Raw genomic sequence first — 26,350 nt, forward strand, 5'->3', positions numbered from 1 at the left:
GCTGGCAGACCTGTCAGCTGGCAGGTCTTGCACAAGCTGGTGTAAAAGCCCCTGCACCCCCACAGGATGCCACAGAATGAGTAGGTGGACACAATATCTGCCTTTCCCCCTCTAAGTTGTGGTTGTTGAACTGGGGCTGCCTGGCATTGTAGCCTCACCTCTCTCTCCTTACCCACAAGATCCCTTGTCATCCCCACATTCTGGTCTTCAAGGCCCTCTGGCTGATCCCTTGTCCTTTTTCAAGGCTGCTGGGGGTGCTGTGGAGGGCTGCAGAGGCCCATTTCTCTTTCATTAATATTCAGAGAAGTTGACACAAGACTCTCTTTGAAAGTTGGGACATGTGATATCTTGGGAATATAGTTTAAAAAAAAAAGGAAGTCAGTGGAAACCTCTCAATATTTAATAATCTATGTTTATGTAGCATGGATTTGGGTCATCCTTAGGTAAACATCTCGTCTTTTTTCCCATCCTTGAAAAGAACGCTGAGTAAGACATCTCCAGGCCCATCCTTGGTCAAACTTTGTCCATAGCATCTTCATATATAATGTATTCATCTGACTCTCACAATCTCATGACCCAATGCAACTGTCAATGCCTTCATTTTACAGATGTGGAAAATGCCCTCTGGCAGTTAGGGGAACTGCACACAAGAGGAGGAGATACAGCAAGAACACGACAGGGTGTGCAAAGCTCTCCAGCTGCTGTTCCTCTACCTTTTTGGGTAGACAAAGTAATACACAGATAAAATGATATAAACATTTAATTAAATGTTTATTCAATGAAGGTATGTATAAAAACTTACAAATGTGAGAACTCAACTATACATGAAATAGGAGGACGGGATATTCAGTTTTTAACACACATACAGCTCAGCTATTAATGTTCTTCCCTTTCCCCTTCGGTCCTTACTTCTGGCTCCTGTTTTGCCCTGTGAGACCATTCTGTTACTGGCCTAAGGGAAGATGAATGGACAAATTTTACGCTTTCAGGCCAATGGAGGAAATCTCAGATGTTAAAAAAGAAAATACTGGAGACTAAACATAAAAATTAGGTTTTTCCAAAAAAAGCAATCAGCATTTTTTTGTCTTGATTTCTCTGCCATTTTTGATGCTTCAGTGAATGTTGCCATTATGTTAGCATTAACTTTCGTAGTCACTGAAGTTCCTACACGCTATGCTGAACTTCCCTGTAAGATTACATTCCCTATCCTTTTTCCTGCAGTATTCACACTGATTTAAAAGCAGCTGGTTGGTGCTAAAATAAATTTACCACTGGCAACTGCTAGAATGGCATGTCATTTTATATTCAATCTATGGAATCGTACTTTCAAATCTGATTTTTAAAACAACCAACAAATTTGTTACAAAGTAAAACACAGTATTTTGTTATTGTTCAACTTTGAAAGAAGCCAGCAATGAGATAAGGCATGTGCATTAATTCACCTGTTCATAGCAAGTATCCATATATTTTCTCTTATAAATGCACAAACTCACAACTTGTCATGTTTTATCCAAAAATTAAGATTGCCATCACATTATTACTTTTTCTCCTCTGTGTTTTGTTCAGATTCCTAACTAATGATTTTTCCTGACTGGACATAATCTCAAAGGATGCATTCTGAAATAAGACACCCAGAGGATAAATACTAAGAATGTTTTCTTGGGTTTAAAGTTCTCCCACACTTTCTACATTGTGCATAGTACAGTGCTCAGCTGTATCTCTAAGAAGGTTGCTATATTTTTTGACATTTTCTGAGAAGACTTATTACCCAGGGGAAGTCATAATTTTAGCTTACCAAATTGCATTCTAGTTGTTTTGTTTTGTTATATACCCTTCATTATTTCCAAGTATGCTTTTAAATAATCTAAAATTTCTCAAAAATCTATTCAAGTTTTTAAGTACTACTGACCATTACCTTTCCAATATCCCCTGAATTAAAGTTAGGTATGTTCCAGGTTTATAATGCACAAAACCTTTACGGAGGCGGCGCTGGGAATGGGGAGATGGGGGCGAGGGGAAAGGAACAGCGACCTGCTTGCATCATGCCATGGAGAACTATAGTTCTGAATTGGGGTTAGGGAAGGTAGTCTTTGTAAAAATGACAGTTTTTAAAAAGACAGGTAACATCAGTCTAACAACACTGTTTCCTGTTCCTTTTTGATGGACGCTAACACCGGGTGGTCAGGTTCTGTGACTTCAGAGTTCCCACTGCCCAGGAGGATGGACCGCCCTTCATCAAGGGCAAAGACATCTGAGTTCTGGTTTCGGCATGAATGTTTAACCACCTCATTGGGAGTCGAGAATGTTTTGTCACACAAGTTGCATTTGTAGGGTTTGTTGGTTTGTACCAACATGTTGTCCATCTGACTGCCTTCCTCAAACGTGCAGAGCTCCAGCGTCTGTTTGTCCACCATGGTGTACGTGTCAATGCTCTGGTTGAGGCACACGTGCCGGGCAGCCTGGTTGGCCCTGCAAAAACTCTTGTCACAAGTGCTGCATTTGAAAGGCTTCCCCGTGTGTATGTACATGTGCTCCCTCCAGTGGCTTTTCTGGATGAATTTGCGTCCACATATTGTGCACTCATACTTCCGCCTCTTTACCTCCCTCTCTTGGTCCACCTGCTCCAGGTTGTCAATGTCCGCGATGTCTGAGGGCGGCGGCGTCTCCGAGTGCTGCTGCCCGTCTATGATCGGGGAGTCTGAAATGTGCTGCAGCTCACTGTCACTTATCATCCCAGTTTCAGGCACCTCCATGGCATCTTTTCCTAGGTCAGCTGCATTGCTACAAAGAGACAGGGGAACTCGGCTCTCTCCTGGTTGGCTTGACGTGAACGGTACTCCTGTGTGAATCTGGAGGTGCTCCCGCAAACTGCTCCGGAGGGTAAAGCGCCGGCCACACAAGTGGCAGGCATAGTACTTTGGGAAGCTTCCATTCCTCTTCATGATGCTCGGCTTGACGTGGGCTATGGTGAGAGATGCAGGCTGTTCATCAGAGGAAGAGGCTTCCAGATTGGTCTCATCCCCAGGAGGAGGGGGAGGCACAGGAGTGGAAACCAGTTCTGGCGACAGCGGAGTCTGCAGTGGGTCTGAGGGAGTCATGTGTGTCCGATTCACCTGGGTCAGATTGGAAGTCAGCTGAGAAAGCTGTGAGGCTTCAGGCACCTGCTCCTGGCTCATCCTGGGGGTCTGTGGCTGTGCGTCTCGCCCAAGCTTTTCAGGTGCTGGAGCAATCTTGGTGGCTTGTCTCAAGGGGTGATCTGCAATCTGAATGCCATACAAGGAAGAAGCCAGTGGGAAAAGTTGGTCAGGATGAGAAAAGGCTCCCTGGCTGGCCAGGCTAGCCTCCTGGATCAGTGGGTAAGCGTGTAGAAACTTGATCCCCTGTTCCAGTTGAACAGGGTCAATCAGCTGAGGCGCCATTTTTCCAGTGTACATCAAATGTAAGAGATAGCTGAAAATGTCGGGCTGTATGTCAGTCGATTTCAAACGGACACAGTCACTGAAAGAAACAAGTAAACAGTCGATAAGCAATGTCAACTCATGACTCAAATGGTAACAGAAAGCCTGAGGAAAAAATGAGCCCTTTCTAAAAGGCAAATTAAATAAGAACGTTTCTCATTTTTTTGTAAGCTCATGAAATGGCATACTTAGGAGAGATGACTAGAACCTATGTAATTTAACTTTAATTATATTAAGAACAGAAAAAATACAGTAAATATATTTTCAAGGACTGAGAAAAGAAACGCTTATGTTAAATGTGGTATCTTACAGACTCTTGAAGCAGTTTTTCTCCTAGTAATCTTCGCAAAATTACATGATATTTTTATACGGACCTCCAAGAGTTCTATATGAAAAGCTTCGTGTTTTACAAAGAGCCTCCATTGCTTTATGTCAGGCTGGAAGTGGCCTGTGACCCCGTGGTGGTTAATAACCACAGACTTGGCAGGTCTTTAGCTAAAAGTCTCGGATTCTGTACTGACCCGATGCTGTCCAGAACTCAGCAGATCTCTGAACGTGAATCAAACAATCTACCTGATTATAAAGTTTCTTCATTTGTAAAATGACATGGGGGTGCTGGACTAGTATGAACAAGTGCCTAAGAGCAAGACAAAAGAAGCGCAATAAAAATAAACCCCAATTCTGTTAGCGTTCTTTGACTCTCTATGTCCAGCACAAGGACAGGAGCATTGTGAGGGATGAGAACAGAAGGAAGACAAGCCACATTTTAGCTCTAATGGAGTTAGATCACCTTGCCAGTACTGTTGGCTCACATTAAAAAGCAGCTCTGGGATAATTCAGTTCCTTATAAAATGTAATCATCATTATTATCAGAACTGCAACTGGCTTTACAGGCACTATCTCACTTTTCCATTGATTCTTATTTTACAGAAAAAGGATTGAGGCTCAAAGGGTTTCATACCTTGCTCGGTATCAGAGTCAGGAAGTAGTAGAACTGGAATTTAAATCTGGATCTAATTCCAAAGCCAAGACCCCAAAAATTCTTTAGAGCATTAAAACAATTCTGTGTAGCAGGTAACAAATAAGGAAACTGAGGTCACAAAAACTTAAGTGATTTATCTGAGGCACCAAAAGTAGTTGGTGGTATTGCTGATCTTTTTTAACTTTTAGACTATATAGTGTTTGCATCATTCCAGAAAATCATCCTGATCAAGCAGAAACAATCTAAGTCTCCAAGAACTCTTCCTAGACCATCACTAACAGCAATCCTAAAGCATCAGACAGCGCTGAGATGTGCTATCACATCTGAATGAATATATACTACAACCTATTTTCAATATCAAAGACAGCTTCCTTGAATGCCTTTAAAGTTTATAATTATTCTTGATTACACCACTTTTTCCTAACAAAACATTTTTGGCTCTTTTAGCTGTGTACTTTATTAACGAGTATTTTCCAAGATGCTAAGGCATATATATAATATATAGCACTCTTTTAAATTTAATGATTTATTCTACTAAGAAAAAAAAGAGAAAGTGTCTTTAATAGCAATTTGTGACAGGTCAGATTTGAATAATTACTGTTTTGCTATCTTTGTGTGTAGATTTTAAGATGACTGTATATAAATACTCATGTGAAAAACGTTTGAGTAGAAAGTATGGAAGTTAAAGAAAAATGATCAAGCATAAAAACTAGCATCCCTTTGAGAATATAAAGGGAAGATTTTATGCAACTCTATTTTTAAAAAAGACCACAGATCATTTTCCTTCATCTGGAGATTTTTTATAGTCCTTTACTTATACTCCTTTAAACAGGACTGCAAATACAGGTGGTCTTCCCTTCAAGTACAAGGTGGGAACTTACAATACTATGTGTATACTGAACATATTTAGATGTTCTCAGGAAGTTCAATATTCAAAATAAAAATTCAGGGACCACATGTGGTGCATAATACTTTAATAATTTAGTCAGTCAGTCCAAAGCAGGGACCTGGGAAGCTACAGGCCTTTAGAGATGCCCCCAAAAGGGAAGGGCAGAAGTCCAAAGCAGGGCTATGTTTCTCAGCATCCATAAGGTAATTTAACTCATTTGTTACTGTATAGTTTGTCCTCTGTCTACTGCCTTGGAGGGCAAGACCCAATAGTAGAGCTCAAATGTTAAAACTATGGGCAGTTTCTGATGAAGGGATGGGGCTGGGGAGACGGAGCTGGCCTGGAAGGAGAAGGATGCTAAAGGGCACTACAGAGCTGGTGGGAATCCACCAGGGAAGGAAGGCGGCAAGTTCCTGGGGTTTACTGTCTGTGCCCAGGGAAGTGCGCAGATACCAGTTTGCCTTGATTTGTTTATTTAAGTATAATTTTCTTATAGCAGAAGTACATGTGCGTGCATGCGCACACACATACATGCACACACAAGTTTAAAAAGCTCCTTATGTCACATTCCAGCCATCTCCATCCTTGACTTCTTTCCCGCCCAGGCAACTAGGCCTCTCTGCTTGCTACGGGCCAGACTTTGGTCATTTCCAAGTCTACTGGGAAAGATATAGCTCTCTACGATAAAATTGCACCTAACTGGTTTGATTTGCAGATGTCTGTTAAACCTAACACTTTTGTGTAGGAGAAATACAGTTTCAGCACAGCTACAAGCCCCTTGTATAACCTTTCATAGTAAACTGCATTTTTAATTTTTCCTCCACAAGAATCTTAAAGATGGACTTAAAGAACTTTGAAAATAAAGGTTTAAAAATAATGTTATCCATTGTCAGAAGGCTGTATTTAGCAAGGCCTCTCAGAAGTTTTATTTTTGAGAGCTCCAAGTCTGTGGCCCTATATAATGGGAAACTTAACCATTTAGAGTGTATAAGACAGAGACATCTAGTGGTAACTACAGACTGCCTTCTGTCTTAGCTCTCCAGCAGAGGAGAGGTGCAGCTCACAGAGCCTTGAAAAAAAGGTGCAGGTTTAAAAGCAAGCCTCTGGGCTCCACCCACTATTTGCTGGTCTCAATGAGGTGGGCAAGGCCACTTGGCGGCAGCCCAATTGGAACGTACCACTTTGGTGCATTAACACACCATTGCTGAAACTTGGGAATCCTCTCTATACAGATATCCCATTCCCTCGTTAGAAAGACATTTACATGCTGCCCTACACTTAAGATAAATTTCTTTCATTTATTTGAAACTCAGCACATTGTATTCTTTTACTGTTCAAAATGTTCCCCCTTTTAAGACAAATAATTTAACACAAGCCATGGTGTTGAGACTCTGAGGTACCCATTCGCTATGAGGTCTCTTACAATGAAGTACCCTTATTGTCACAAGATATAGCAACCTCTGCTTGCCCTTAATCCTATTATTCACCCATTCTGCCCCTCCAGACATTTATCAAGTGGCTATTTTGTACAAATATATGAAATACACCCTGAGGTATTCAAAAAGATCCTTAAACCCAATCTCTGCCCTCAAGAAAATTGCAAACGAAGAGGGGAGGTAAATACACAAATAACAATAACAAAGGGAAGAGGTGCAGATCTTGTAAAATGGCAAAAATCAAGTGCTATGACATGTGAGAGAGGAAGAGATCACTTTTGATCATTTCGGTTCACTTGTTAGGGGAGGGGGTCATGGAGAGGTGCCTGGTAAACTGGGCACAGGGTGTGGGCAGATGCCAGGGGAGCAGGGCTCAGGTGAGGGGAGGGCAGCCAGAGGAGGGGCCTTGAAGGACAGAAGGAATGTGTAGCCTGTTTTGATATGCAATGGGTATCCTCTAGGTTTCTGATCACAGGCCCACTACAATCAAAGCAATGTCTAGGAATATTAGTCTGGCACAGTAATGGGGAAAACGATTAGGAAATAGAAGTGAGACATGAAAGGAAAGGACTGAAGTAAAAGGTGTTTTGCAGAAAACTTGACAAGGGGACAGATAAAATAAGGTTTTAAAGAGATCGTAAGTATGGGTTACTTGAAGATAAAAAATTGGAAGTCAGGAGGGGACTTCTGGGAAGACATAATTCAGTTTTAGACATGCTCAATGAGATGAAAGGCGACTATTCAATTCTAAAATGTCTAACAGGCAGCCTGGGGCCTTGGGAAATAGAGTTCTGTTCTAGAGACAGAAAGATCAAGTCTGGAGCTGTAAATTGATCACTTCCAGCAGAGGTAAGATCCAGGAAAAATGTAAACCTCCCTTCAGGAGAGCACAGAAAAGCAGCGTGGAGAGCCCAAGACCAAAACTCACAACCCCTGCTGGGCTCCTGGGAGATGGCAGAAGAACAAGGGCTATTTAGAGCCATGGAGGTGCAGGTGAGAGCCCTTAAGAAGGAAGCAAGCAGTAGTAAGCCGCAGAGGGCAAGGACGACAAAGAGTGAGAGAAAAGCGGTTTTGGTGAAAAGGTGACCTTCAAGAAATGATTTCAGGGGAGCGATGGCGCAGAAACCACAGTGACAGCAGACAGGAAGAGAGTGGGATGAGGGAAGTGCCGGCCTGGCCGGAGATCACCCTGGGAGAGCTTTCACGGGAACACAGAGGAGGGAACACAGAGGAGGGAACACAGAGGAGAAGCAGCCCGTAACTCATCTGTGTCAAGGAAGCTGATCCTCTGCTGACTTGGGGAGTGGTTAAAAGTACAAACTGAAAGGTACAGCATAAAAACCAAGGGGCAGATCTGGGAGCACAAGGGTGGGAGAAAGATCCTGATCCTTACCCAGAGAGGGCCCTTTTCTCCAAAACAGGAGATGGGAAGGAAAAAAAAAAATGGAACTGGGGGAATCCATGCCCTCAGGCTTCTCATTAGTGGAGGAGAGAAAGATACTTCCTGAAAGGCAGCTGGAGGCTCAGGGCAGGGCTGGAGGAGCTGGAGGAAAGGACTTAGCCCCCTGCAGCTTCAGGCTTTGTCATGGACCAGAAATGAGCCCCACAGAGGGCATTTGGGGATGGAGAGGCCACTCTGGGCTCAAATGATTCTCCAGTGCAACCAAAAGCAGGAATAACCAAGGTGGGTAGGGGGGCAAGTAAGGTCATGAGGGACCTGGGAGCTCAGGGGCCTAGGGAGGCAGCGAGACCCATGGTCTTGATGAGGACAAAGAACACGTTCAGTAGGAAAGAGGCCACGGAATTTCAGAGTCTAGAGTCATTAGATTATTATCAACCACGTTAGTTACCTGGTCTGATGGACAAACAACATCTTAAAGTAATTGGAGAATGAAGCAAGAACTGATTTGTGTGCCTTGAAGTACACATCGCCGATGGCAACCGTGCAGTCACACAGGAAACCAAACTCTCGCTGAGCGTTTAACTGTTGCAGGAGAATAAGTCCGTGGTTGGCCAAATCCATTTTTTTTTAAATCTGCAAAGCAAACAATTTTTTTTAAGAAAGGTGATTCACAAATTTGTGTCCGTTATAGTCACCAATAGTAAACAGGTAACACATCATGCTAAAATTGTTACATAAATTCACTCATTTGGTCCTCACCACAAGTCCTCTGAGGTAGTTCTGTCATTACTCCCATTTTACAAGTGTTGGTACTTAAAGGTGAATTTGGAGATTACATTTGTCAAAGTTCACACGGACAGTGAGCGGAGGAACCAGGAAATAATGAACTCTGGTAATCTGCCCTTGAGACAGCAAAAATTACTGGATCATTTAGCCTTTTGATTTAAGATTCCAAATGCAAATTCTAATGATCCATTATAAGTTGCTGAATCTAACGTAGAGATAAATAAATTAAGGTGCTGGGTGGGGCCACAGAAGGGCATGGTGAAGCTGTCACTAAGTTTGGGGCAATTTTACACCTCCTGTGGGGATGGGGCTGCCCCTGGCAGTGATATAATAACTGACACACTCTTTATTATTATTCCCTTGGATGCTTAAACTCATGGAGCAAGAAGGCAGGATGGTGCATTTCTCCCTTTTTTGTGGAGGAAGAAATGGGCTCTGAGAGGTTTATAAATAATGCGTCTGGACCACCTAGCACTTAGAAGGTGGAAGAGTCAAAATTTAAATCTGCCTGTTCTGACTCCAAATTCTAAGATCTTCATTCTTTACACTTCACTCTAGTAAACAACTCCACCTGAATCTATCTAAAGTAGGGGGAGACTACCTCTAAAAGAGCTAGTTCATCAAATCTATAGACTGCTCCTTTCCCACAGCTAGGGAGCACTTACAAAAGCCGACTCTACACATAGATCAACATTGTACTTAACAGTACATTTAATGTTATAGAGTGGATGCCTTCTCCCAAAGGCTGGGAACAAGGCAAAGATGCCCGTCCTCACTGTTCATAGCACTGGAAGTTCTAGCTAGTTCAATAAAGCAAGAAAGGAAGTGAAAGGCATACAGACAGGAAAGAAAAAAATAAAACAGTCCTTATTTGCAAATGACATGATTGTTACACAAAAAGTCCCAAGGAGTCTATAAAAAACTCTTAGAACTGATAAATTAGTTTGGCAATTCCACAGGATACAAGATAAACACAAAATCCAACCACAATTCTATATACTGACTTTGAACTTATGGACAATGAAATCAGAAATATACCATTTAGTCGCTCAACTGAAATACACCAATGGAAATCTCACAAAACATGTATAGGACTTGTATCTTGAAAACTATAAAAGGCTGACCAAAGAAATTAATGAAGATCTAAATAAATGGAGAAACACACCATAAAATTTATGGTTAGGAAAACTCACCATAGTAAAAATACCAATTTTTTTCCAAATTGATATTCAGGTTGATACAACAAAATTCTAGTAACACTTTTTTTTGTAGATATAGACAATAATTAAAAACTATTAAAAATTAAGAATTTTAAAATTCTTAAATTCTAAAGAATTCAGAATTATTAAAAATGTACATGTAAAGGCAAAGAAACTAGAATAGCTAAAACAATTTTTAAAATGAATGAAGTGAGAGGAATCAGTCTATCTGATATCAACATGTGTCATCTAGCTACAGTATTCAGGACCTGGTCTGGTTACAGATGAACTCACAGATCAATGGAACACAAAACAGAACCCAGAAGTCAAACTACAACTTTTGGGGAAAGGATGGGAGGAAATCTGAGGAATCTAGGGCTAAATATAGTTTTTATATTTGATATCAAAAGTACAATCCATAAAAGAAATTGATAAATTGGACTTCATCAAAATTAAAAACTTTTGTTCTGTAAAATGCTGTTAAAAGGATGAAAAAACAAGGACTAGGAGAAAATAGTTGAAAGCTTTTAGAAACTAGTCCTTTCACAAAGGACTAGTATATAGGATATATAAAGAATTCTCAAATCAACAGGTAAAAAACAATTTAATTAGAAAATGAGCAATAGACTTGTAGAGATATTTCACCAAAGAGGACATACAGAGAGCAAATAAACACATGAGAAGACAGTTCAACATCATTAGCAGTTCCATGGAAAAAACAAATTAAGAGCACAATGAGATTTTATTATATACCAATCAAGATGGCCAAAAAAATAAGAAAGAATGGTAACATCAAATGCTGGCAAGGATGCTGAGAAACTGGACTGCTCATACATTGCCAGTGGGAATAGAATATGGTGTAGCCATTAAAGAAAACAATTAAGAGAAAACTATGCAACTATCATACTACCAGGGAATTACAAACAGGGACATTTATCCTGAAGAAATGAAAATTTATGCTCACACAAAAACTAGTGGATATCCACAGCAGCTTTATTGCTAGTAGTCAAAGCTAAAAGTGCAACAGATGTCTTCAGTGGGTGAGTAGTTAAGCACAGTGTGCTATGCCCATACCACAGGAAACTACTCAGCCATAAGAAGAAATGATCTACTGATACATGAACAATGTGGGTGAATACACTGGGTGAAAAGTGCCACTCCCACAAGGTTATATAGTGTATGACTCCATTTGCAGAACCTTCTTGAAAATTACAGAAATGAAGAACAGATTAGAAGTGGAGGGGTGCGGGCAGCAGGAGGGAAGCAGGTGTGGCTATTAAGGGCAATGTGAGGGAGCCTGTGGTGACAGACTGTCTGTAGCTCAGCTGTATCAAAGTCAGTGTCCTGGTTGTGATGTGCCAGTTTTACAAGATGTTTCTTTCTGAGTTAAGTGGGTAAACAGTATATGGGATCTCTCTATTATTTCTTGCAACTGTATGTGCCTCTACAGGTATCACAAAATAAGTTTTTTTTAAAAAAGCTCACTACATATTAATAGCCAGATTTTTTTAAATGGGTAATTATGATGCTTAACTTCAGAACTGGGGAAGCAACAGTGGAGAGAACGCATTATCAATAAGCTTAAGACACCAAAAGCAGACCCGAGGTCTGAACTCCCTACACTCTTTGCTGTTCTAGTGATGATCTGGCAGAAATTAATAAGCATGACCTAAAATAAATGGATGCAATGGAATAAAACTTTATGAGACCGATCAGGTCATAAAGCAAGAATCCTAGATGTCAAGTTTTGTGTTTTCTACCAAGAGCTATATGTACCCAAGTATGAGGCAGGAAAATCATCCAAGTTTGCAGTAATTTGGGTATACAGACCTACATTGTATCTTATGTAAATGTGAACATCAATGCTATGAATCAGGACTTAGTTCCCCAGTGTTTCCTGTGTGTGTAAGAGAAGGTAAAAGGACTAAAATTAGGAAGGGGAGACAGAGAAAAGGCATGGGGTTCATGATAAAAGCCAGGTTACAAAGTAACTGGGATTATAAAAATCATCACTCTAACCTGACCTCCACCAAGATGTAACTTTAGAATCTTGTCTTCAAGGCTGTTCTCTGAAAAGTGCCAGAATATCCCTTTTTCATCTTTCCCTTCAAACAAGTATAGTACCAGGTGGGAGAATGGGTGAAACAGGGGAAGAGGATAAAGCTGTACAAACTGCAAAACATAAAATAAGTTAGTCATAGGAATGGAAGCACAACACAGAGAATATAACCAATAATAAATTATGATGTCTTGGTATGGTAATGGGGTAACTACACTTACCGTGCTGAGCACCTAGTAATGTATACGACCATCAAGGCACCATGTTGAACATCTGAAACCAACATAACACTGTATATCAACTTTATTCCAATAAAAAAAACACTAAAAAAACACTTAAGCAAGTAAAATATCCTCTAAGAGCAAACTGTGATGAGATGTTTTATCATGTACTTGGCCTCTGGTCACGGTCATCTACACGTTTAAGTAGTTTCAAATTCTGCTTTCGCTGACAGCAGCTATGAGTACAGTAACACATTCCTATTTATCCCTTGGAGATAATGACCAGAGTGGCTATTATTTACAGAGTGCTTACCATTAACCATTCATTCCCACAAGTAATTCATTTACTTTCAGACCTTAACTTATTTGAGGCATTGTTGTGCACATTCTATAAAGGAGGAAATAGGCTTAGAAAAGTAGTTTGCCCAAGATTATACAATCAGTAAATGCAAGAAGTGAGGCTTAAACTGGGGTTCATTTGATTTTTCAGAACACACTACATGCAAGTATGTTTATTTAAAATTAGTAAAAAATGTTATTTTTATTGCTGCTTTAAAGTATATATTCTTGTAAAAGGTTCAAGTATTATGGATACACAATACTGAGAGTTATCCAACCACCCCCATCCCTACCAGTTTCCCCATACTTTTTAAATAATCTTTACCAATATCACTTTTTTTTTTTTACTTTCTATGGATTTAATGAGGAGACGAAGTCTATTTTTATGTTTATCCATCATTTATAATTCCTCATGTATCTCTGAGTTTTACTCATTTTTCTATCAGGTTGCTTGTCTTTTTCTTATTGATCTATAAAATTCTTTATATACAACGGAAACAAGCCCTCTGTCACATCTGTTACTACTGTCCACACTTTCTTTTGATTCTGTTTCATAGAAAGTTTCAATGTATATAACTTTATATTTTAATGTAATCAAATGAATCAGTATTTTACAGGAGGTTTTTGGTTTTTACATTAATAGGTATGTGTCATCTCCTTCAATATTGCAAAATGTATTGCTTTCTCTTGTTCCATAAATATACCGAAATAAGTATTTTATTCAGACCAGAAGTATGACCCATGATAAAACTGCAAAATGTTTTCTTTTTAAAGGGGTCTTCTACTAGTTGTTTTAGGACCATCTAGAACAGGAAGCAAACTGAACATATCTTTCAAATACAGAGGAAAGAACACATGTACAAGAGTCCCAGAGATCTGAAAAACCAAATGAAAGGAGGAAAAGCAAAGAGAATGAGTCATACGTTCAAAATTAACATTGGGGAAAAAAAAAACCCTGCATAGATCAATTTTTAAAAATCGTAGAGACCAGAAAATCTTTCTCAGGGGTAAAATAAAAACAACCCCCCAGAGTTTTACATATGTGAATAAGCCTGAGAAAGAGGTGAGAGGGAGGAGAGAGGATCCCAGCTGGACTCAACCAGAAGTGCATCCGGGCGGCACCCCCGGCCCTGCCCGGCTGACAGTGTGGCCCCTTCATGGTCATTTCCAGGAGGCTCATGCTGCTGAGGCTAGGGCTGGCTCTGCTCGAGGCTACCCGCCCTTCGTGGAAACGGATGTCTGCTCTTCCCTTCCCACCTCCACCACCTGCCCACCTGACCGGACCACTCGAGCCGCCCCTGCACTGAAGTGGCTCTCCAAGGTCACCAGGACCTCTGCCAGCTCTATGGGCTAAGCTACTCGACCCCTCTGCAGCATTAGTATCTTCCCTCCCGCTTCAGAGATACTCTGCCCCTCGCTGCCAGGCCACTGCACACTGACTTCCATCTCACCTCTGCTATTCTATTTTAATCTGCATCAAGGATTCCCCTTTTGCAGACACTCCTCTGCCTTTGGTCCAGCGCCCACTTCTCACTCTGCAGATTCTCTGTGGTGATCTGGGCCACTTTCACTTGGGTGTCCCACAGGAACCCTCAATTCAATCTAGGCAAAAATCCTACCCCTGTCTCCCCTCACCCCCATCTCCCCCAAGGACAGTAAAAGCCATGGACACAAACCTGTCCTTCTGCCTCCCCAGCTCAGGGCATGGTGCCATCATCCTGCCCTTGACCAGGCCGAGGGTCTCAATTCCCTTTCAGGCCTCCACTTCTCTCAACCCTCCCGTCAGTCACCCACGTCCCACCAATCTGAACTCTTTATCCCAATGTCACATTTTAGCTCTACCTCCCTATTTATCTCCCCGTTTCCAGCTCTAGCCTCTGAAATCAGCCAGAACAATCTTTCCAAAGGGTAAATCTGATGTTACTGTCCTGCTTCAAAACCTCCTGCAATTCCCTACTAACTTAAGGATGAAATCCAAATTCCTCAGCATAGCTTTCAAGGTCCTGCATGACTCAACCCCTGCTTACTCGGCACTACATGCCTCTGCTAACATAAACTAATGGTTTCCAGACTTTCAGATTTCACAGACCTACTAAAAACCCACCAACCAAACTCAAAACCAGGGTCCAACAGAGTGTGGTTTCCTCTTAATTTTGAAAGAAAAAACAAAGTATTCCCTATCCATAGGGATGGGAAAGGACATAAGTTCGGGATACCTTTCAGAGGACAGTTGGCACTATATTCAATATATAGAAAAATAACTTTCTCATGCAAAAAAAATTAAATATAAAATTTTATTTTATGAGATTAAGTGTGCCTATTGTTTTCTTGATACAAGATTGGTTGGACTTGTGGTCAACTGTACAACTTATTCTGAAGACCAAGCATTATGAAAAATTCAGTTTCACTTTAGTATGTTGGTAATAATGGAGACAAAATGATGTTATTTCACTCACTTTGGAAATTCTGGATGAACTTGAGATATGCTGAACATAGGCAGTTTTCTTTGCCTAGAAGGCTCTGAATGCCCAGGCCATTCTAACAGCAGCCCTCACTCTCACAGCCTAGCAGCTCAGCAACCTGAGTTCTGCTAGTATGGTCAGGAGAGGAGGCCTTTTTGAACTGGGCCTTAGAACCCCTGCACTGGACCTTTGAACGTATCACTTTGAGAGGGATCCACCACTCATCACCAGTCCCACTTTCCCTAGCTCTGCTTGCCCTCTGCAAAATTTCTGACCCTCAAGATTAGGAGGCTTGTCTTGCTTCCAGAGCATTCTTCAACATGCCGGTTTACATACGTCTGCCTGAAGCTTCTGGAAAGCCAGCATTGAGTCTTACTGATCATTTGTTACTTTATCCCATGTGCCTAGCATATTGTCAGTGTTCAATATTTGTTAAATAAATAAATACTGTATGTTCGGGGAGGGGAAGTGTTGAGTTCCAGTCACAGCTTGGCCTCTCACTAACTTGGTGACGGGGTAGAAGTTCAATTTCTATTTATCCTGTGTTAACTTAGAAAATTCTCACAGTTTAATGTGTGCTGTACTTCAGAATTTCAAATTTTGAAATGTCACTTCATGTTTCTTCCTGCTAACAATTAAGTTCTGAATAGTGATTTGTAGGTTACTATAACCCTTCACACACATTATTTAATCCCTAATGATACCATGGTACATTGTTTTACTATCCATTATTAATTATATTAATAAACACAGCATTAACAATATAATAAATGACCACTTACTATGTGCCAAGGATCAATTATCCTTATTCCAGAAGAAGAAATACAGACTTAGAGAAGTTAAGTAACTTGCCCACATGTAGGGCTAGCTCTTAAGAAACAAATCAGGGAGGCCATGCATTTGGTGAGAGCTGTCTAAGGTGCCAGGCCTAGTATGTGCAACGGTATGCAGAATACACCCAATTCCAGGGTATAATCAAATAAGTGCCCAAATTTATAACAGCCAACTCTGATATGAGCTACTGAAGAAAAACGTAAGGAAACCTGAGGTCACAAAACTAAGGTTTAATTTGTGGGTTGGGAGTCAGGGAAGGCTTTTGTGAGGAAACACCAGTTAAGCAGATAACTGAAGAGTTAACTGGGCAAAGAAGGAGTATTCCAGGCAGAGTGCTCAGCCTTTGCGAAGGCCCTATGATAGGAGGGAGCAAGATGCAGCTGAGGAACTGAGAAAAGATCAATGTGGTTGAAGAGCAAAGAGCCAGAGAAGAAGGAGACAAGATCAAGCAGAAGACTCAGGTCTTGTTAAGGATTTTAGTTCATATCTTAAAAGCAATAGGGAGCCACCAAAGGGGATTTTAAGCAGGGTAATAATCAGATGTCTACAACGTAAAGGTCGTTCTGATCTGATCTGCATGATTAGATGACGGCAACTGCAGAATTAACCAAACTGGGGAGCAGCAGTGGTGGTAGAGAGGCGGGAGAGGGGGGACCTCTAGAAGCAGTTCTAGACTCAGTGGTCTAGAAGAGAGAAGACAGCCTGGGTGGTGGTGACAACAATGTGGAGAGAGACAGGACTTGAAAGATAGAAGATTAAAAAAATCAACAGAATTGGTCGATTATTAGATGGAAGAGGGTTGGTGGAGATCAAGGTGTCCAAGATAACGCCCAGATTCCTAACTGGTGTAACTGGAAAGTCGGTGGGGCTCTCTGACAGGTCAGGGAACATAGGCAACAACTCAGTTTTGTGGTTTAAGTTTAGATAACATGCTGGCTGAGATACTTCTGAGACACCCAAGTAGAGGGTATATCGGTTTGAAGTTCCTAAAGTCTTGACTGTGATTTATGTGTGAGAGTTTCTGGAGAACTCAAGTGTGTCTGACTCCAGAGGTCACATTCTTATATCACTACATGACAGTTCAGGGAGGGTAAAACTGTAAACAGAAGTCAACTGAACCCTGGTCTTCAGGGTGTAAGTTTCACACTCTTTGCTCTACACTCCCTTGCTCTGTAAATCACTCCCAAAAGTTCTTATTGATCCTATTCACGGAGGACGGACAATCTGACATGAGGCTGAAGACTTAAATAAGACCCTCAACTACTCTATAAGCAGAACTTCAAAACAAACAACAGAACTAAATTTAAAATATAATTTCCTAAATCAAAATAGCGAGCAGAGAGAAACTGAAGAAGAGTAGAGATGAAGACGTGAGGCAATTCTTAAGAGGGTTTTCATAGAATGCCTTCTCCATGCCTGTTATATATGTAGTTTTTTTTTAAGTAAATTCAGAAACTGTAGGACATATCATGTTGAAATAAGTAAAAAACACTTTCTAAAGCCAAATATAAATGAGCATTTATATTATTTAATGCTTTGGCTTTTATCTTTACCACTGTTTCCCATACTGACAATGGAATACTACCTACATGTCAAGTGATTTCAGCTTCCATCGCACAGCACACGGCTGATCCTTAAACAAGTTACCTAATCTTTTGGAAGTGCGGCTGAATGAGACAAATACCGTATTCTGACAATCCAAGTTCCTCCTTCTCTTTCAGTGTAAGACTAGGAGACCAAAGCAGCTTTTTGGAATTGATGATTCACTTTTTAAAGATAACAGCTCTTCTAACATACTAAACACCACTTAAACTACCCATTTCAAGGGCACTAAAAGGGTCTTCTCAAGTCCTTGATTTTATTTAAGTGAAGCATAAATGAATACTGTAATGCACAAGACACATAAGCAAGAGAAAAAGCAGTGCCCACAAGTAAGATTGATTCTTTCAAGTAGTTTAGACCACTTAGCAGGATGAAAAAACTGCTTTTTCAATTAGTATTAATAATTAATATTTAGGGAGGCCCATAAAGTAAACCTGAATGAAACTGGTCATTTGAATTTTAATACAGCTTTTCAAACTATTTAAGAGCTAAGAAGTATATCATATTTAGTTGTGGTGACAGATTGGTATATTTCTCTTACAAAGTCAGTCCTCTTCCACAGTAATTAGAAAAAGGAGGAACATAAACTGAGCAATAGCCCTAACTTTGACTTTGGAAAACATGCATCTGTAAAAGATTGTCTTTTCCATCATACTTTGCTTAAGTTAACATTAAAATTAGTTTTTAATTTTTGAGTATAGTTTTAGGTGAAGAGGAGGTAGTTCAGGGACAGTTTAGGTGTCAAGGAGAAACAGGTCAGAGATTTATGGCCAATAAAGAGTCAATATTAAAGTGACAATTCTAACGGCATTATGCTTTAATCAACTTGAAGGAAAACTACGTATGATCACACACCAAAACTTAAAATCTAATCTTATTTGCTTCTAGCAAAGGCGTAGAGATTGCCTTTGTTTTTCATATGCTGCATGATAATGAGTAAAATCAATCTGAAGTAAATAGAATCACCTATACATACAGCCCAGCATATTCTGGTGAGGAGTTCCAAATTTGAATAATTGATTTCAATATTTTAGAGCAGGGGTTTTCAAACTTTTTGGTATCAGGAACCTTTCATAATCTTTAAAAATATTACTGAGGACACCAAAGAACTTTGTTTATATGGAATATAGCTGTGATATTTGCCACAATAGAAATTAAAACAAAGAAATTTAAAAAATAGTAATTCAATTAAAATAGCAATAAGTCCATTGTGTGTTAACATAAATAACATGTTTATGAAAGAACATAAATAACATGTTTATGAAAGAATATATTTTAAAAACAGCAAAAAAACAGTGTAGTGGCATCTTATATTTTTACAAATCTCTTTAATAGAAGACACCTGGTTTCTGCATTTACTGTTACGATACCTGTTTTGGTTAAGTACTGAAGAAAATCCAGTCTCACCCACATATGTAGCTGGAAAAAAGTATTTTTCAATAGGCCTTCCAGGTATTGTGGATATCCTTTGATACTTTGCTAAAACTTGACAAGGGGTAGTTTCTTAAAGGCTGTCTGGGTGATTGAAAAGTACATCAATGCATGAAATTTTCCTCATCTATTACAGTTAAATTCATTGCTCTATCTTGCACTTTGAAAGGATTTTTCACCCATGCATGACTTTAACATTGTCCACTGGTTATTTGGAAAATACGTGCTCAATGAATTATGCAGATCTTTCCAATGTTGACATATTTTTCAACAGTGAAAAAGGCTGATAACATTGTACCATTATCATGAAAATAGTTTTGACCTGGTGGCACCCTGAAAGGTGTCTCTAGACCACACTTAGATAACCACGGTTCACAATTACTGTGGGGACTCAGGTAATCTAAGTAACTAGGCCTGGTGTACACTTTGAAGTAGTTCTCAGACGATTGTGATGTTCAACTTTGCTTGGTGCAGAACTTAGGAGTGCACATTACTTAATGGAATTATACAGTAAAATCTCTTATAAAAAAGCCATTTTGTAAGCATTTATTTTAGCCATATACATAAAAACGCTTTACAAATTCCTGTCTTTGTATACTGAGCTTTCTTGTGGTGAGGAAGTCGTATGTCTACCTCATGCACGTGAACTGGGTATGATGTATTTGAAAATAAATACCAACCTCTCACTTAGACTTTGGACTGTAAGAAAACGGTCTTAAATGTCTTGGACTGCCAACTCCCAGTAAGTGTTCTGTGGCTACCAACTCCATCTCTTAACGGCATGTCAGCATTATAAAATACTGAATCTTATTTACTATTGATTTAAGTTAATATTTTAATTCTTTAAGTTTAATTTGCTAATAAAATTTATAATACAGCTTAACATAAAAAAGGTTTAAAAAACGTTCTTGATCTAATGCTCAGAGTGTTTACAGGTTTTTTTTGGTCAGGAAAATAAACATTCTCAGTTCCCTTTTAGGTTTTCAGAGTCCTGCTTTGCAACCAAAGACAATAAGGAAGTAGGACAAGTTATAAAATTGCCTGGTGCATTTTATGGTGACGTCTCCAGCTGACTAGTTCTTCCTTTATGTGATAGTCTGGCGCCACACTACTTGCCCAACGTTTCAAAGTTCAGGGAAAGATGAGTGGGTCTAGAGATGAAATACCAAGAGACTGGTCAGAGATGGCAGGAAAAACCCAACTCCAAAGAAGGTGATGCCCAACCAATGTGACATGTCATCATTAGATGTCTCCTTCACTCCCTCCTCTATGTCAGTAATTCTTGAACTGGGGAAGCATATTCCCTTGCGAAAGGACATGTTGTGTTTACAAGGTGTATCTGTTGAGAGGGCTGGAGTCAATAAAATTTTATATTACAAAAGCACAGATTTTGGAAGACAGTGTAAAGTTCATATTAATCTTAAAAAAAGAAATTGTCATAATGGTACTTTTATTGTGACCCAATGCATGCCTTGTGCTTATTCTCTGCTGCTGGAGTATTTCAAGGGAAGAGTTTGCCAAGCACCATTTACTTATACTCTCTGAGGAGAAGTTTTTGAAACTGTAAAGTAAGCAGTTGGACTGTACAGTACAACAAAGCTTTAGGGGTGGTTTATTTGCCACCCTTTAAGAGATGACTCCATAATTGGCTATCTGTGGCACTCAATACCACTGGCATTATCATTTCTTGTACTTTGAGATCTTATGATTTCAATAACAGGTCAATGCTTCGGCTAGAAAGTAAACATCTATAAACAACAAATTTATTGAGAAATACCCATTTTAAAGGAATGTAGTATTTGTCATAAACTTTCTCCTTAAAAATTACCTCTTAATAGTTTTAAAACACCCTGGATACACACCAGAGTTATTTGGAATGCCAAACAAAATTTAACAATTTTGGTTTACAATAAACCAGAGGAATGAGGAGCTAAATTATCTTTTTTTCTATTAAAATTTCTGGCCTCTTAGACTAAAATGCTGGTGATATGTACACCCTGCTCTAGTGCTCCCTCCAAGTCAACATAGTTGTTCCACAAATGGTCTGTCCTACAAAGGAAACCCAGAACACCCCGGAACTCTGTGAGCCCGGAATTACTACCTTTTTTATGCCTTATTTTACTAAACCAGTAACCTATGAAAGCGAATAGAATTGAGATTCATACACTAAGTGGGCCCATTGTATGCAGATGAGCAAATAAGCACTACAAACGGTCCGGGAGGGGAAGCAAAGAGCCAGGTTATTTCCCTAAGGGGTAATAGTTCAGCTGTTGGAAGTTCTTGCAGTAAAAGGCCTAGCAATAACTAACTGTATTTTCACTCTGCTCAATCTTTTTTTGCCTGCTCTGCTACCTTTGCCCTCTTTTTGCTCTTTAATTCACCATCAGCTGAAAGCGATGAGAACCTTGCTTCTCTTCATCTGTATCATCAGTTCTCTTTGCCGACTGCCTAAAAATGAGTGCTTTGGGAGTTCCATTACACCGGGAAACCGACCCCGGCCCGGGAAGCAGCCTCCACGCCCACCACCTCTTCTCTGAGCCCTACCGGGCTGGTAGGGGCCAGACGCCGGTCCCACGCCCCAAGGCCAAGCAGCCTGAAACCACAGCGCAGCTCTGGGTTAGCCTCGGCCATATCCGAGGCACAGATCTCCTGTCGAGCGGAAGCCAGAGGCCGCCAGCTCAGCGAGTCCCCAACCTTCGCGGGGCCGCCACGGCTTATGCGCGCGGCGCCCTAAGAGGCCTAAAATCCCCAAGCGTGCGGAGAGCAGCCCAACGGACGCCCCGCCCCAAGGGCGGCGTAGGCCAGACCCACGGGGCCCCAGGGGACCAGGGCGCCGTGCACCCGGCCCCGCCCTCACCCCCCGTGGGGCTGCGGGGAGGGTGGGGGTGAAGGGAGGGCCGACGCATTCGGGCCGCGCCACGGCGCGCCGCACGCCCTCCGCTCCCTCAGTCCCGCGTGCGCGCGCGCGCTCGCCCCAAGTCCCGCGGCGTTTAACACAATGCCGACGCCTACGCCGTGCGCAACGCCCCAGCTGGCGCAACAGCTCCGGCGCCGGGGGCGGGGTGATGGCCCGACAGGGAGCGGGGAAGAGCGCGCGCGAGAGCCGCAGACAGCGCGAGACCCGCGGAGGCCGGAAGCGCGCGTGCGCGCCCCCGCCCGCGAGCGGGGAGGCGGAGCCGCAGCAGTAGCGACAGCAGCTGTAGGAGCCGCTGCAGCTGGGAGAAGCGCCAGAGAGGCCGGGCCTGCTCCGGTCGGACCGGATCCCTCCCCTCCCCCTCCCTCCCCGCTCCCCTCCCCCAAACCCACTTCCGCAGCTCGCGGCCTCGCCGCTGAGGAGCGGCGGCAGCAGGAGGCGGCGACGAGGCGTTGGAAAGACTACGCACCTGACGGGCTCGCCTCTCGGGGCTCCAGCGCGGGACGCTCACCGGCTGCCGCCGCTCGGGACGCACTTCACGGTGGCGGCGAGAAGGGAGGGACCGGCGACGGGGAACGGAACGCGAATCGCCCCCTCCCCTTCCTCAGATCTGCCGCCCGCCCTCTCGGCTTCCGTCCCCTCCCCCTCCTGCAAAGCCCCGGATGGAGCCGCCGCCGACCCGCCGCCGCCTGGCTCCGGGGGATGGTTTTGTCAGGCGGCCAGAGCCCCGGCGCCAGGCGCAGCCGCCACCGCCCCCGCGGGCGCCCCTGCCCTGGCTTCCCAGAACTGGGTCCCCGTGTGGCCGGGCCCTCTTCCTGCCTTCACCCGGAGCCCCGGGACGGGGGTCGGTCGTCGTCTTTGTTGCCACCGTCGCCGCTGGAACCGTTGGCGAGCCCCGATGGTCCCCGCCTGCCTGGAGCCCGGGCCGGGGGCGGCACGTGGGCACCAGCCTCGGGAGGCGGAGGCGGTGCGCTTACCTGTCGCCGGTGTGGCCGCGGCGGGGCTGTGGAGGAGGCTCCGCTGGGGCCTCGGCCGTGCGCTCCCCGCCGCCGCTGCCTCTGCCTCTCGCTGCTGCTGCTGCTGCTGCTGCCGCCGCGGTCGGTGTCTCCGGCGCGGCGGCGGCGGCGGCGGCGGGGCTTTTCCTGTCCGGTTACGTTAAGGTCACATGACCGCGAGAGCGGAGCGACTAGTGCAAAGAGGCTGAGAGCGGCTCCCGCCGGGGGGGAGAGGCGGCGAGAGAGCAGTGGCGGCAAGAGCCCCCTCCACCCCCCCGGCCGCCTCCCCTCCCCCCGGCCGCCTCCGCCTCCGCCTCCGCCTCCTGCTGCTCTGCCGCCGCCGCCGCCGCCGCCGCCTGCAGCACTCGCAACGCTGCCGCTCCCACCCAGGCTCGGCGCTCTGCTCCAGTCAAACTTCTGCAAACCATGTGCAGCCGATGCGAGGAAACTTCTCTCCACCTACTGAGGCTGGAGGCTTGAGTCACAGTCCTGTGTTTACATAGAGTGTTTAGGTAGGACAATCCTGGAGATGCTCCGGGAGGGATGGAGAGCAACCAACTGCTCGGATCCTTTTGCAGGCTTCTGCTTGACATCTCTTAGCCTATACGTTTGTCCCTTGTCCTGCCGTATTAGCAAAAGTTTTAACCTTAAGGTTTGGAATGGACTGGGCTTGACAACCAGGTAGATTATTGTAAATGACTAATATCTGGCTAACCACCAGTGATAATGAAAGTCATTTGTGCTGTGTATAGAGTAAAGGTGCTTTTTACAGACTAAGATGAGTGTAATGTGCGACGTTTCTGTTAGGATCGAATTTTATGCTTATTTCAATTGGGTTTTAGGTTATGAAGCTTTAGTCCAAAAAATTCAGTCTGTGAGGCATGTTCGATATTTATTACTTATGGACATGTTTGATATTTAAGTCCTGTTAAGTTTTGCACTCTGAGGTGCTGTTAAGGAGTGGTTTCCAGAGTTAGCCATTCTGTTAAATTTAGAGGTCCTGAAACATGGCAACAGGGCACTTAGATTCTCTCTGATGGTCATTCCTAACATTTTCAAGTTTACTTTTGTGTTGTCGCCACTTTCTAGAATTGTACTATTTTGGGAAGTATAGTTTAGGCTTTTGAGGATTGGATTGAATGGTTTCTTTATTTTACATATCTAGGATTTTGAAGATTAAAAAAAGAATATGGCTTGATTCTCGTAAGGAAAGGGAAGCAGCAGTTTCTAGAGTATTTTTTGGTTTTAAAGCATGCTATCCTGGTTATTATATGCTGCTTGATTTTAAGTGGAACCTATTTGGGTTTACATAGACAGACCTTAGCACAGTGTACTGGTATATATTTCACAAGATAATTAAGACAAGCTTACTGTCTTACGACAGTTAATTTAACATACAGACACATCCCTCCTAAAAATCTCAATTGAATTTAGTAATCCAGTTATTGCTGGGGCTACCGATGACTAATTCCACCTGCTTTGAAGACAAAATAAACTGTGTAACTTCAGTGGTCCAAAAGTGAACAATAGATTTACTACATACCTGCCTTGAACTTTCTTGTTCTTTGATCAGCTAGATAAATGACTTGTTGAATGGTTAAATGTCTGCCTGCAAAATCAAATTCTGACCCTGGTACAAGTACCTCTAGTGCACTATCGCTAAAACATCAAAGCTGGCCTTCAGAATGGCATGTCAGGTTTCTTGGATTGGCTTTACAGTTGAGATGTTTTAGCTTACTAGGAAGCTAAAGTGATTTTGATTTTTAGACAAGTCATAGTTTGAGATCTTTGGGTTCTTAATTCTTTTAGACCTTGGCTCTGCATTTTTGAGTTCTTGGTTTGATGGAGTGCTCACATGGAGAGTGAACTGATTTAAGAGAGGCTAAAGAAAAAGTGGGCAAAACTAATGCTAAAGTTTGAAGCCATTGAGCAGAAACTCACCCATGTGTCTAGAGTAATTGGCCTTGAGTCAAAGTAACAATGCTTATTCTTAAGATCAGTGGATAGTTTCTCAGTTCTGTATTCTGTATAGTTGTATAGAAATAACCCAGGAGTTATTCCTGAAACTCTGAGTCTCAGTCCTAGAGAAAATGCTGTCAGGAGCATCATTGTCTTCTCGTGAAGAGCCACTGCTCTCAAATTTAGAACTGGGCTGCTTTGCTGCTAATTCTCTCAAGACATAGGCATGCGTACTTGAATTTTGCCAAGTATGATAATTATTTTGATTTTTAGTCACTATCAACTAAGAGCATTAGAAAGAATGCTGTACAAATTATATCTGCCTTTTGCAATTTGTTGAAGTAGCAGTATTTATATGGATACATATGCAAAGGTTGGGGAGAAAACTTAGTCCTCTCAGGGAAGGTCTAGTAGTGTATCTCAGGATAGGGCCAAGGGAACCTGTGAGTCTGGTTGTGGGAGAGCCACGAATGCTCTGAGTTAAGTAGTAACAGAAAGAAGTTAAGTCATCTGTTTAGTGTTTAGGTACTGATTCATTTTGGTATTTTGAAAATAAATTTGTCAAATTAGGAGTTCAAAATAGTGTCTCACATTTTACTTCAAAGAAAATCACAGCACATAATGAGTGGTTCATCAAAAGCTAAGTTCTGCATAAATATTCTGCAGTGCCTTGTGCTTCTGAAAGTTTCAGTGTGTTATGCTGAGGTACAACCAGAAAAAGAAGCACTTCACTTGTGTTCTGAAGAGGATAGTTCCAGGGAGACTTGGACATGGGCAGAAAGCAGTTCACTAGTACTGTACCAAATTTTATTTTTTTTGGCGAAATTTGTGAGTGTTCATGTTCAGGTTAAAGTTAGAATTTTCTTTAACATCAATAATAAAAGTAATAGAGGAAATAAATGTGGGTGGGTCTCAAAGTAGCTTTTTCACTGCATGATTTTATGAAGGATGTCCTTTTGGGTAGTAATGAAATGCCATCTGTGTTATATCAGGCTTAACATATAAGTTGGAAAAGATGTATTTTGATAGTGTCTTATATTTCTGTGGTTCGGTTATACTGTTTATAGAAAATACTTTTTTATAGTTGGTTGATTTTGAGACCATAGTCCCTCAGTAAAGTATAGGATACTCTCTATTTTAGGAAACTTTTGTTTTAAACCTGTTAGCATAGGCTTGTGAGTTTTAAACTTCCTCAGTTGTGATTCTAAGAAATACCTTTTATTAAGTGCTACCTGGTACACATATATATGTAAAATTGAAACGATTTTCAGGAAATAGTACTTTTTATTATGAATTATAGAATCTATCTTTTCTAACTATCTTTTTTTTTAATGCTGGTTGTGGTGCCTTAAATTTATTTTGTCAGTCACAAGATGGATCAG

The 26,350-nt window shown here is 42.0% G+C and overlaps 1 protein-coding gene across 9 annotated transcripts; it reads right to left on the reverse strand.

Annotated features, from left to right (window-relative positions):
• Positions 1-754: 754 nt before the first annotated feature.
• ZBTB2 (zinc finger and BTB domain containing 2) lies at positions 755-23,130 on the reverse strand. 9 transcript variants are annotated; one of them, XM_017673995.3, is made up of 5 exons: positions 22,992-23,130; positions 12,433-12,484; positions 12,177-12,324; positions 8,616-8,800; positions 755-3,498 (listed from the first exon to the last, which is right to left on the reverse strand). In XM_017673995.3, exons 4-5 carry the CDS (start codon positions 8,786-8,788, stop codon positions 2,127-2,129), a joined length of 1,545 nt encoding a protein of 514 aa, XP_017529484.1. In that variant the 5' UTR covers positions 8,789-8,800; positions 12,177-12,324; positions 12,433-12,484; positions 22,992-23,130; the 3' UTR covers positions 755-2,126. The 9 variants fall into 9 exon arrangements, with proteins under 9 accessions (XP_017529484.1, XP_017529471.1, XP_073075859.1 ...); XM_017673982.3 differs by having other exon boundaries at positions 12,172-12,324; XM_073219758.1 differs by lacking the exon at positions 22,992-23,130 and adding an exon at positions 22,484-22,622 and having other exon boundaries at positions 12,177-12,221; positions 12,445-12,484.
• Between the last annotated feature and the right edge of the window lie 3,220 nt (positions 23,131-26,350).

The sequence above is a fragment of the Manis javanica genome, chromosome 13 (genome assembly GCF_040802235.1).
Source record: "Manis javanica isolate MJ-LG chromosome 13, MJ_LKY, whole genome shotgun sequence".
Classification (NCBI taxonomy): Eukaryota; Metazoa; Chordata; class Mammalia; order Pholidota; family Manidae; genus Manis; species Manis javanica.

Coding starts and splice junctions, on each gene's coding strand:
- ZBTB2 (XM_017674003.3), bottom strand. CDS start 8,788: ATGGATTTGGCCAACCACGGACTTATTCTCCTGCAACAGTTAAACGCT. Junction 3,499..8,615: donor TTGTTTGTCCATCAGACCAG/GTAACTAACGTG, acceptor TGTTTCTTTCAG/TGACTGTGTCCGTTTGAAAT.